Here is a 12,835-nt window from a genome sequence, read left to right on the forward strand (position 1 = left end):
CTTTAATAATTCCCTTGCTATTTTCACTGTTGACTTCTTTGTTGTGTCTTGTTCCGGTAGTCCAATTGTTCTAATATTGTTTCTTTTCATAGTATCAGACATGGCTCTCAAATTTTCTTCAGCTTCTTTGATTGTCTTATTTGACAGCTTTCCCATTTGCTGAGGTCTGCTTGGTTATCCTCTAGGTCGCTGGTGCGATTTTTAGCCTCCTCAGGCCTATTAGCAAAGTCTGTCAATTTGTCACTGGATTCTGTTAGTTCATCCCTTAACTCTTGTATTTCCCTTTGATGCATTGCCTTTACCTCCTCTATCATTTCATCTTTTTTCTGCATTGCTTCCCTCATATCATTTATGACTTCAAGCAGCATTTTGAAAATTTCTTTTTGTGGTAGGTCAATATCTGCTTCTTCTATTCCCATAATAAGATTCATGACTTCTTCTGGCATTGTCTTTTGTTTCTCCTGATTTTTCATTGAAGCTGTTAGAACTGGTTGCGGTTTACGTGTTGTTTTAGAGGAGCCTGGAGCCATCTTCCTGAGTTGAAGAGCCCTGGACTCTCTCTTGGTGGATTCGTATGAGTACTTCTATGAACTACCTGCCAGTAGCTATACTGAAGGGTCAGGCTATCGCTATATCTTCCTACCCATCCAGTATTCTGTTACTTGGAATGTGTGTTGGATGTTCCTCTCATGTGACAATAGTTGGGTTGTTGTGGCCCCACGAGGGCGTTGCTTCCCTGGCCGATCTCTAAGTAGGCTTCACAGTTCTTGGAGCACCTCGGCTGGTCTGTGGTGTTTTTCTCTGCAACTGTAGTGCTGAGGAGGGCATGCGGGTATACCCTCCTTGGTGTAGGGTCTCGTAGCTGGCAGGGGAATTACCGTAGACAGAGAGATAGCCTTGGAAGTTGGGTTGATGTTCCCGCAGTAGCGTGGAGCCCCACAAGTCGGGGTCAGGCACTTCCCCAAGTCACTTGTGGTGCCTCAAAATTTAGGCTGGTATGATTTAGGCTGCAGTATGTGTGTGGAAGAGGACCGGCATGAATTCCCCAGGTGCTTGTCAAGCCAATAAATGAGGGAGGGAGCTACCCAAGTTGGGCCTTCAGAGTTTCCCCAGGCAGAGGGGAGTGGCCTAGAGGCTGCTAGTGACTTGTGACAGGAAAGAGAGTGAAAGGAGATGAAAAAGAGAGAAAGAGAAGGCACAGACTGGAGCAATAATGCCAAGCAAACTGACACCCACTCACACACACACAACTAAAATTCACAGAATAAACAAAAGTCTAAACAGTAAAAAAAATAAAAGAAAAGCAAACAACTTAAAAGGAGAACTAAATCTGCTGAGGCTGTGGTAGGAAATAGGGAAGAACTAGATGAAGAGGAGAAAAGAAGATAATATGAAAGAAGAACACAAAGAAAGAAAAAGAGAAAAGGAAGAAGGAGAGAGAATTTTTTAAATAGTTAAAGAAATAGCTGAACCCATGTTGTGCTGTGTGTAGCACTGTCTTGTCCTGTGTACAGCACTGTCTTAGGGGTCAGGCTGCCTACTGGGAGGACAGGGTTGCCCTGGGAAGAGTGTAGGGGTCCGGGAACCAGCAGTGGCATGTGAAAGGAATGAGAGGGAGCAGAGAGAATCATACAAGCAGACAGAGAAGCGAAGAGAACAAAGACAGAAAGAGGAAAGAAAGAAAAAGAGAATAAAGAGAAAGAAGGGGGAAAACCCCAACTGTGTTCATTGATATTAGCTGTGATGGTAAAGAGGGAGGAGACAGAGAAAGGGGGAAATACAGAATAAAGAGATAGCTGATCCCTGATTGCTTGACTGTGTAGTCAGAGGGGTTTAGACCTTGCCCCACAATGGCAGGTTGGTGTGCCCTTTTAATGCTGGCACCCAGTTGTGCTGGGCCGAATTGCCCTAGTTGAAGAGATCGCCTTAGAGGTCTGACAGAGGTTTTCTCAGCAGCACAGTGAGGTGTAAATGTTTGTGCTAGCTGCCTTGTGCATTGTACAGCACTCCCACGTTGGGCAGGCTGGGATTCCTCCTGCTATTTGGGTTGATTTGCCCTAAGCGGAGGGTAGTGGAGAGAGTGGGAGAGAAGAGGAGAAAGAGAGAAAAAGAAGAAAGAGAGAAAAAAAATCACCACAAACCTGAGCTCATTGAGACTGCAGTGGAAGAGATAGAAGGGCTAGTGAATAGAGAGAAAAGAAATAGACCAGTAGGTAAGGGGATAACTGAGACTCGGTCACCTCTCCGTGAAGCTGGAGGAGTTCCAAATCTTCCTCAAGGTAATGGGGCGGTGTACCTGTTTGATGTAGGGTTCCACAGATACTGTGTATGATTACTTCAAAGGCAAGATCACACCCATGGCCAGGTGTCAGTTGAGTGCTGGAGTTCACTGGTGTAATCACTCTTCAGTACATCTATTCAGAAGCCTTATTGGTGCAGCAGTAACCTAGTAGGTGTCCAGTTGGAACCCACTAGCTGCTTCGTGGAAGAAAGATGTGACAATGTACTCCCATAAAGATTACAGCCTTGGAAACCCCTGTAGGGTGGTTTTACTTTGTCCAGTAGGCTTGCTATGAATTGAAATGGACTTGAGAGCAATGGGTTCGGTTTGGTTTTAGTTATTCTTCACTCTGTTCATCTGTCAGTGCTTCTTTTTTTAAAGATGTACATTGGATTAAATCACAGACACAAGGTTATGTGAATCTAAATACAGATATTCTTTCAGACTAGAAGAGGCTACGGTTGAGGCTCTGTCCCTAGGGCAGGCTTGTAATTTCATGAATAATGCATAACTGTCAGGCTTCCAGGCATGATTGACTATAGCTCTATCCTGTAAAACAATGGGAATAGAGACAATAGGTATGTGTGTGGTCTTCTAGGGGACTGTTAGATGGCAAACTGCCCAAGCTGAAGAATCTTCAACCACAGATTCCTCTTTAACTGGAGGAGTCTGCAGGGGCCAGGTGCTGCAAGTGGATTGTATTGTACAGTAGTACTACCAAGTTAAGCACTTGGCTGCGAACTGAAAAGTTGATAGCTCAAATCTACCATCTGTTCTGAGAGAGAAAGATGTAGCAGTCTGCTTCCATACAGATTAACCACCTTAGAGTGTGTGTGTGTGTGTGTGTGTGTGTGTGTGTGTGATCTCTATTCTTGGCAAGACTGTACAAGGGAGGTATTATCTTTGTTTTGTGTTTAGGGGGAAAGATTCAGGGGAGAAGTGTCTTGCCCAGGGCTACACAGCTAATAAATGCCAGGACATTAAGTTGGACATTTTTATGTGGCTCTAGTGCAGCGGTTCTCAACCTGTGGATCACGACCCCTTTGGGGAGTCGAACGACCCTTTCACAGGAGTCACCCGATTCATAACAGTAGCAAAATGGCAGTTATTAGGAAGGTTGAGAACACCTGCTCTAGAGCCTGATGCACTTTCTTTTATCCAATTGCCTCCTTTATCTCCTTGTCTTTTAGTGTCACTCCTCAATATAGATTTCACTTAGTTGCAACTGGTTTACAGGCCTCAGGAGGATTTCCTGCTAAGGACTACTTCTTGCCATGGGTGCTTTTAGAGCAGCAGCTAATGTTCAGAGTATTAAGCAAAAAGACTTTACCCAGGCTCAGTATAAGCAATGTGTTAAGAAAAGACAGTTCTGTTTGCCTCTGAATCTCAGAACTTGCTTTATTGTTTCCAGGTGTTTCCAAGCATTCTGCATTTACTGTCAGTCAAGCCACGTTGAAGAGCCTTATGTCAGCATTACCAAGAAGCGCCAGCTCCCCAAAAATGGCCTCTCTGAAGAGATTGAAAGGGAGGTGGGCCAAGCAGAGGGCAAGTTAATCACCCACCGATCTGCATTCAGCCGAGCATCGGTGATCCAGGCTTTCCTGGGCTCAGCTCCCCAGCTGACTCTGCAAGTGTATATAAGTATCCAGCAGCAGGAAGTCCCTAATGGAAGAAGTAGGTATTGTTTTTATTTCTACCTGGGTTTGGAACCAAAATGACAAATAACACATGCTAATCATTCTGTTTCAAATGGAACCTATTTCTATGCACATTCAAGCCAAAATTAGTGTTCTAGTTAGTAGTCTTAAAACGCTATGAGTTGAAGTAACAACTATTATTTTGTTTATGGATTCTGGCAAAAATCAGGAAGGCTAGCTCACTGTGCTCCCCTCAGCATTAGATGGTGTGGCTCAAATGTGGGAAACTTCAATCCCCTCTAGGAACCCTGGTGGTACAAGTGTTAGTTTTGGGATTCTAACTGATAACTTGGTTGTTCCAATGCACCAGTAGCTCCATGAGAGAAAATACCTAGAAGAGTTAGATCCAAGCAATCCCATGGGACATTTATACTCTGTCCCATAGAGTTACTGTGAGTCAGAATTGACTCAGCAGTATACAACACAGATAAGAATCCTCTGAAAGTTCATTTGTATGTCATCTAGTTGATGCTAGCTGTTGCTAGGCCCTTCAGTTCATTTCGGTTTGGCTTTTCTATGTGGGCTAGCTTGAACTTCTTCACAAGTTGGCAGTTGCTTTCACGAATCGATGCACCCAAAGTGAGAGATGACCAGGCATAAGCCATGTCACATTTGGTGGCTCAGCTTTGGAAATCACCATATCACTGCTGCATACTATTTGTTGAAGTAGTCATAAAGTTCTGCACTGTCTCAAGAGGGAGGGAAATTGACTCTACTTCTTGCTGAGGAATGGCCAAATTCTGGAAGACCATGTGGGATTTAAAATACCACTGTTGCTACTTTGAGAATACCCCTTTCCATTGGCTAAATATACTTTGAAATCTGTTTGAACTTTGCTAGAATCAAGGCTACTTTTCTATCGTCTCGGAATTTTAATTGGTAGATCACAATATTTTTGTACTTGTGGTGGAAATATATACAAAACACATTCTACAATTCAACAATTTCAACAAATATAATTCAACAGTATTGTTTATATTCTTCATGTTGGCTAACTCTCTTCACTATCCGTTTCTAAATAACTCCACTAACATTAACATAAATTTAAAACTTCCTAAGAAAAATCTCCCTGTTTTCTACTCCTTTCTACCTCTAGTAATTACTAACCATCTTTGGGGTTTATATATTTGCTTATTTCATATAAGTAAGATGATATAGTATTTGCCTGTTTTCAAAGTCTTTCAGTGAGCATGGTGTTTTCAAGGTTCATTCATGTTGTGTTGTGTTGGGCATCAGGACTTTATTCATCTTTAAGGCTGATTAATATCTCATTAGAGCCTTGGTGGTACTGTCTGGTAAGCACTGGAATGCTAACTACAAGATCATCAGTTCAAACCCACCAGACACTATGAGGGAGAAAGATAAGGCTAACTGCTCCCTTAAAGACTTACAACCCCCAAAACCCAAATATTGGGTCACTGTGAGTAGTAATCGATGGCCATTGGTAAAATATCTCATTGTCTCTACATCACATTTCATTTACCCATTTTCCTGTTGATCAATATTTCAGTTATTTCTGCATTTTGATTGTTGTGAAAAATGCTTCACTAAACATTTATGTACAAGTGTCTGCTTTTACTCTTGCTTTTACTTCTTCTGGGTATAGATGTAAGATTGGCATGTTAAATCAAAGAAAACCAGAATCCTACAGCCAGACAAATGGGGAGCAAATAACAACGAGTATAAGAATGAAGAAAATGTTCTAGGATTGATTGTGGTGATAATTGTAAAACTCTTCTTATTGTGGTTGAAATATTGAATTGTATGATATGTGAATTATGTGCCAATAGAATTGTTTAGAAAACAGAAAAAAAACATCATAACCAATGGAGAACATATTGAAGTGGTCAAAGATTTCCCCTACAGTTAATGCTGACCAAAGCAGCAGTCCAGAATTCAAATGACACATTTCATTGGACAAAGCTGTTGCACAAGACCTCTTTAAAGTGTTGAAGAGCTACGACGTCACTTGGAAGACTAAAGTGCATCTGACCCAAGACAGGGCATTTAAAATTGCCTCATATGCATGCAAAAGTTGGACATTTAATAAGAAAGAATGAAGAACAATTGATGCATTTTAATTACGTTTCTAGTGAAGAATATTGAAAGGACCGTGGATTGACAGAAGAAGAAACTAATCAATCGTGGAAGAAGGAAAGTCATAATGGTCCTTGGAAATGTGCATGTCGAGACTTCATTTTACCTACTTTAGACATGCGATTGAGAGAGACCAGTCCCTGGAAAAAGACACCAGGCTTGATAAGTAGAAAGGCAGTGAAACAGAGGAAGACCCTTGACAAAGTGGAATAACAGAGTCTGCAACAATGAGCTGAAGTATAAAAGTCGTGAGGCTCATGTAACACTGGGCAGTATTTTGATCTGTTGTACGTATGGTCCTGATGAATCAAACCCAACTCATTGGCACCTAAAAATAACAACATGTTAGTTTTTTGTTTGTTTGATTTTATATATCATTCTTATTGGGGGCTCTTACAGCTCTTATAAAAGTCCATACATTCATTTGTGTCGAGAACACTTGTACATATGTTGCTATCATCCTTTTCAAAACATTTTCTTTCCACTTGAGCCCTTGGTATGTGTTCAAATTTTTTGAAGAACTAATGATGTTGTCAGCTTTCAAATGAACACAAGGGTGGTTTCAAGAATTGTTCCCAGGTCACTGTTGTGGACATATGGGGCTATGTAATCCCATTAGTTTGTGTTTGTATTGCTTAGGGAAGTTTGGAGAAGGAGGTTTCTGGGATATGTTTTTTTTTTCCTTTCATTTTCTGACATTATTTTTAGGTGAATACATTTTTAAACATTTTACTTAACTCAAGAGGGAAGTAGCAAATATTATAATTAATTCAACAGAAAAATTTTAAACAGACATAGAAATATTGATCAGGAATATGTCAATGGAGGAATAGCTAAATTGAGGTGTCATGAGATGATTGACACCTCCATCACTAAACAAGACATGTCTAGTTTTGTCCTATAACTTCTAAGAAGCCATGGAAGACCTCAAGGACAATGTAAAGCTTTAGTCAGATAACCTGGAGTTGTGTCTTCTTGACAGAGCAAGATTTATACAAATTTCTATATTTCTTTATATAATGTTAAAGACAAATAGGTCTTTTAACAAATTGGAAGTAAAAATGCTATATGAGCTAGAAATATCACTACTAGGTATATATCTATTAAGAGAATTAAGGAACCATGACACAAACGGATTTAAAAAAAAAACCATTTTACTGGTGGCTCGTACAAGTCGTACATAATACGTCCATTGTGCCAAGCATATTTGTGCAATTGTTGCCATCATCATTTTCAAAATATTTTCTTCCTACTTGCGCCCTTGGTAACAGCTCATCATTTTCCCCCTCCCTTCCCCACCCTCTCTCCTTCATGAACCTTTGGTAATTTATAAATTTTTTTTTCATGTCTTACACTGTCTGATGTCTCCCTTTACCCATTTTTCTGTGGTCTATCCCCCAGGGAAGGGGTTATACGTAGATCATTGTGATCAGTTCCCCCTTTCTTCCCTACCTTCCCCTTACCCTCCTGATATCTCTACTCTCATTATTGGTCCTGAAGGGTTTATCTGTCCTGGATTCCCTGTGTTTCTGATCTGTACCAGTGTACATCCTCTGGTCTAGCTGGTTTGTAAGGTAGAATTGGGGTCATGATTGTGGGGGGAGGGGGAGGAAGCATTAAGGAACTAGGGGAAAGTTTTATGTTTCCTCAGTGCTATACTGCACCTACACGGGTTTGTCTCCTCGCAACCATTCTGTAAGGGGATGTCCAATTGCCTACAGATGGGCTTTGGGTCTCCACTCTGCACTCCCCCTCATTCACAACGATAGGATTTTTGACACAAACACATTTTTGTGCACCTATATTCATTGCAGCATTGCTCACAATAGCAAGAAGATGATAGCAACTTACTTGCCCTTCAACAGATGAATGGCTAAACAAACTATGGTGCACACTCACAACGGAATACTGCGAAGTTAAAGAACAATGGGACATCCATGGAACACTTCTTAACATGTGTAAGCCTAGATGACACTTCGCTGAGTGAAATGAGTAAATCACGAAGGGCAAATATAATTTAAGGCCATCATTGTAAATGTCAAGAAAAGTTTACATACAGAAACAAAAATTCTTTGAAGGTTAATAGGGGTGGGAGGGAAGAGGAGGGAAAAGTGCTAGAGAGAAAATGCATATTAACTTGGGTAAAGGTAAAGACAATATACAATGAGAGTTGTGTGGTTGAGGGGCCACTGGGACTGGGGGAAGGCAAGAGTTAAAGCACAAAGGTACAATAAATACTTTTGAACACCAAATCCTGCAATAACAGTACTAACAATGACCCGAGTGGATGCATAGATAAACACTCAAGCTAAACCAGGTGGGAGGGCAAACGGTACTATACCCCTGAATATATATTAGTTCACACGAGGATATTTCTCCTCTATATTTAGATGTGCTGTAAATATACCCATTAAAACAGTAGAGCATGAAGAGGGAAAGGTATGAAGTTTTTAGCCACATATAACCAAACACCTTGAGTCACCGAGCCTAAGGACTCAGGAACATGGTATCAGGGAATACCAAGGTCAATTGGCATGACATAGTCTGCAAAGACTATGTTGTATATCATACTTTGGCAAGTAGTGAATGACATGACTGTAGGTGACTTTAGTGACAAGGCAGCTTTCTCCGGTGCAATTATTGGTCTCTCCCTATCTGGAGCAAAGAGAAGTGAAGAAAATCAAAGATTCATGTAAACAATTAGTCGAAAAGATTAATGGACCAAGAAGAAAAATCTCAACCTTCATGGCCCTGAGATCAGGAGAACTAGATAGTACCCGGCTACCACATCTGACAACTCTGAAAGGAAATGATAATAGGAGTTACCGAATAAAGTGTGAGAAAATGTGGGACAAAAATCAAAATAATTTTAACCTCCCTGGTGGTAATCCTGAGTGTGGCTTTGGGTAAATATTAACTGTCAGAAGAAGTTTAGCATACCTGGAATGTCTACTAGAGAGATTAAAATGAGTAATTTCTTAAGAATTACAGTCCTACAATATAAAACAACAAATTTTATGTAAAACAATATACCGCTTTGGGTACAAAATTACTGACATAATTAGACCGCCAGAGAGGTTAAAATACATCTGATAAAGATAAGTCTTTGGGTGGAACCCCCAAGACTATGGGACTTAGATACCCTTCATGCCTAGAAGTGAACTTGTCCCTGTGGCTCAACTTTCAGGACAAGGTCAGGCCTATAAAATGAGCAGTAACATTAAAGAAGTACACTGATGAGCAAGAAGAATCAGCCATAGGAGATCAAAGAGCAGCACTTTTCCAAGGATCTAACTTAGAAAGCAGAAAGGGATAAAGACAGATGAAGGGAAATGGTAAAGGCAAGGCGTTCAGTGGGAAGAGTGCTGTTACATTGTTGCTATTGCATTTCATGCATGTTATGAATCAGTATGTATGGATTACTGATTAGAAGACAAATTTAACTTTATAAACTTTCATCTAAATCAGAACAAAAATGTGTTTTCTATTGTATAAATTTTCATCTAAATCAAAATAAAAAGATTTTTAAGAGGGCACAATCATTAGTGTAACGAAATCTTGCCATGGACATTTTTTTAATAGGCCTGTTCAGGACCAGTGGACACCGATGACATCACAATGTGCATGTGTCGCAATAGCCGCTTACTGAACAATGAGGCTAGGCATGGGGGCAAGGATAAATACTGGTACCTTGATAGGCTCAAGTCAGTGGGGGCAATCAAGCTGGCCTGACCTAAGTGAAACCCAGCGAACATCTGAACATCTTACCTGGGAGATCTGCATTTCTCCATGAGCTGCCTGAATCATCTCCTGTAGGAAAACCTCTCTGCCGATAGCTCCTGAGTTCATCTAGAGTTCATCTACCTGTGATTTCCTAGCTAGGATGCTTGAGCGCCTAAAGGAGCTGACAGGCCAGCAGGTCCGCCACCGCATCCATCATGCAGTCTGCGTTACAACAGAGCGAGTAGAGAAGGGCATCAACCTCAACCAGCAGATTGCTCAGCTGTTGGATGGTGTGATGATCCGAACGATAGATGAGATAACCCGTCCAGAAAACGATGCTGATGACACTGCCCCACACCCGTATGTGAATCCTCGGTGCTGGAATCAGCCCCCAAAGGACATTGAAGTACACCTGACCCCTATCACTACCACCAGCAAACCCGATTAAAGTGTGTAGTGTGCACCATCTTCTGACTCCTTTTTTGTCCTTTGGAGATGGGGTGTCTGTGAGATAAGCATAGGTGATCACTATGGGCTGTTTGAATCTGATTTCAGAGAGTAACCATTTTTAAGGCTGATAGTGTGGGAAAAGGAGGTGGGTGGGCTGAGGGCTGAGGTGGGAAGGGGTGGAGGTAGAGGAAATAGCCTCATGGGCTCTTGAGGGGGTCAAGGCCAGGAGTTGGCTAGGGGTGTCTTTTGTTTGATGACACCCTCAGAATGGTTACGAATTGGGGTGAAGCTGAAGACCATGGCTGAGGGGTGAATGGTTTTCTTCACGACAGGGATTTTCTAAATGTCAGTGATGGCAATGGGGCAAGGGGTGGAGAGGATGGACATAACAGTTGGCATGAGCTTAATAAGGTTTTTACACAAAGATTGAAGAGGGAAACAGAAATACACATAAAAAGGAATTATGGTCATGTTGATGTAATTTATTATTTCTATCTTTCCTCCACAAAAGGATACTCAAAAACAGATACAAAAAACCCCCAAATTTCACTGCCACTGAGTCAGTTATAACTCATAATTCCCCTAAAGGACAGGGTAGAACTCACCTTTTGAGTTCCTGAGACAGAAACTCTTTAAGTAAATAGAAAGCCTCATCTTTCTCCTGAGTGGCTGGTGGTTTTGAACTGATCTTGTGATTTGCAGCCCAAAAGGAAAATCAAGAGGGATTATTGGGGATTATAGATTCTTTGGACTATACCACTCTGTCATCTCTAAGGGACAGTGGTAAATTAAATTGTAATATCCTGTATATGCTGTTATCTGAGCTGAGATGACAGGCAATTCAGGCAGCTACCAATGGTTCTTAATGGTCACTAGGCTTAGTTACACATATATTTCATTGCCAACACAATTTGTGAGGCTCATTCTCAGAAGAAATTCCTAATAACCACATATTTAACAGAAAAACAGTTGTTAGGGGCAGAATACATATTTGGAGAGGTAAAAGTATGAGTTCTGTCCCAGTTGGTTGACTCAAAAGCACATTCAATTCTGTACAACCTCTTGTGGGTTGTATTAAATTAAAAAAAACCATCAAGTGTAGCAATCAAACACCTCCCTGTGAGAGTCAGCATTTGAGATTTTCACTCACTCCAGGGCCACCTTCTCTGACTTGCTGGCCTTTGTCCACATGGCTGGCCAAAGGATGCTTAGCCAGCTTGAAGGGTGGGATTGGACTCCCACTCCCCAACTGGGAATTTATTCAGTCCCTCTGAACAGCAGTTTTCTCATGTGCAAACTGGGGATAGTAAGAGTTGCCTCATCTTTGAGTTTTCATAAGGATTAAGTTGCTTTGTGCCTGTAAACTGCTGCTTAGCACAATACCTAACACACAGTAAGATCAAGCCGACTGCCACTGAGTCAATTCTGACTCTTAGTGACCTTATAGAAAAGAAACCCCTTTGGGTTTCTCAGGCATAAAGCTTCATCTTTTTCCTGAAGAAAAGCCAGTTGATTCAAACTGTGGACTTTTTGGTTAGCAGCCCTATGTGTTATCTTTGACTAACCACACCAGGGACTGCTTGACACACAATTTGACCTCACAGCCAGCTGGCTTTCTTCATAATACACCTGATGTTTAGGTGGGCTATCCAAGGTACAGAAGTAACCAACTGGATACCTGGCAAAAAGCACCCCCTGAGAACCTTCTGAAGTGGCAGGAGAGAGCTGTGCAAAAGGAGAAGTCAGACCCCATTATAGAACAGAGCCCTACCCTGGGTCCCTCTGCTCCCGTGGACTAATGACTCACCCTCACTCAGCCTCCTCCTACCACCTGGCAGTGGCTCTTTATGTACTTTATAGGAAAGACCTAAGAATGGATGGAAGAGTTTTGAGGCTGTGCTTGGACCTCCTTGGAGCATGTTTCTTTTTTCTCTCTCTTTTTTGGGAGCTTCTCTTTTTTCCCTCCCTCCTCCCCTCACCCCAACCCTCATGGCCCCTTGATAGATTGTAGATTGTTAATTATTTTCAAATTTCACACCAACCGCTGTCTCCCTTCCCCTCTGGTTTCTGTTCTACCCCTGGTTGGGGGTATGTGGTTCTATGAATCTCATAAATCCGTCTTGCCATATAATGTCCATTAAATCTCATATTTACAGAATCATTATTTAATGTTCACCCCACACATTTTTGATTTGTTAGAAAGCCATAAAGTGTTCCTAGTATTAGCCAGGCTCAAATTTCACTCTTCTGTTCCTTTGGGTGTGCAGGCAGGCATTTCCCCCCAACAACTTGCTTTTATCACAATAGCTTTAGCACAATAGCACCGACATTGCCACTTTTTTTCCTCAAGTGAACTATCTTTGTGTCCAGGGAACTGGTTTCTTATATTCCAGTGTCCTGCAGCCTAAAGGGAGTGCCTTTCGAGTGGGTCTCACTCAAACACTCACTTCCATAGGTTGCTTCTAACTCATAAGAACCATATAGCTTCTTCTCTGAGAAAACACCACTTAACAGATGGCAGCAGTGCAGCAGGAGGGTCTGGAAGCCCCTGGGCCCTGGAGTGGGAACTCGTGGCAGCTTCACAGAG

At 41.6% G+C, this 12,835-nt stretch overlaps 1 protein-coding gene across 1 annotated transcript in view; it reads left to right on the plus strand.

The window, feature by feature from the left end:
- Positions 1–12,835, plus strand: part of XK (X-linked Kx blood group antigen, Kell and VPS13A binding protein) — a 55,424-nt gene that overhangs the window by 9,171 nt on the left and 33,418 nt on the right. Inside the window, exon 2 of the mRNA XM_075539568.1 lies at positions 3,693–3,955. Coding sequence (XP_075395683.1) covers positions 3,693–3,955 — 263 coding nt within the window. The remainder of the gene's footprint in view (positions 1–3,692; positions 3,956–12,835) is intronic.

Source organism: Tenrec ecaudatus, chromosome X (genome assembly GCF_050624435.1).
Source record: "Tenrec ecaudatus isolate mTenEca1 chromosome X, mTenEca1.hap1, whole genome shotgun sequence".
Lineage (NCBI taxonomy): Eukaryota > Metazoa > Chordata > Mammalia > Afrosoricida > Tenrecidae > Tenrec > Tenrec ecaudatus.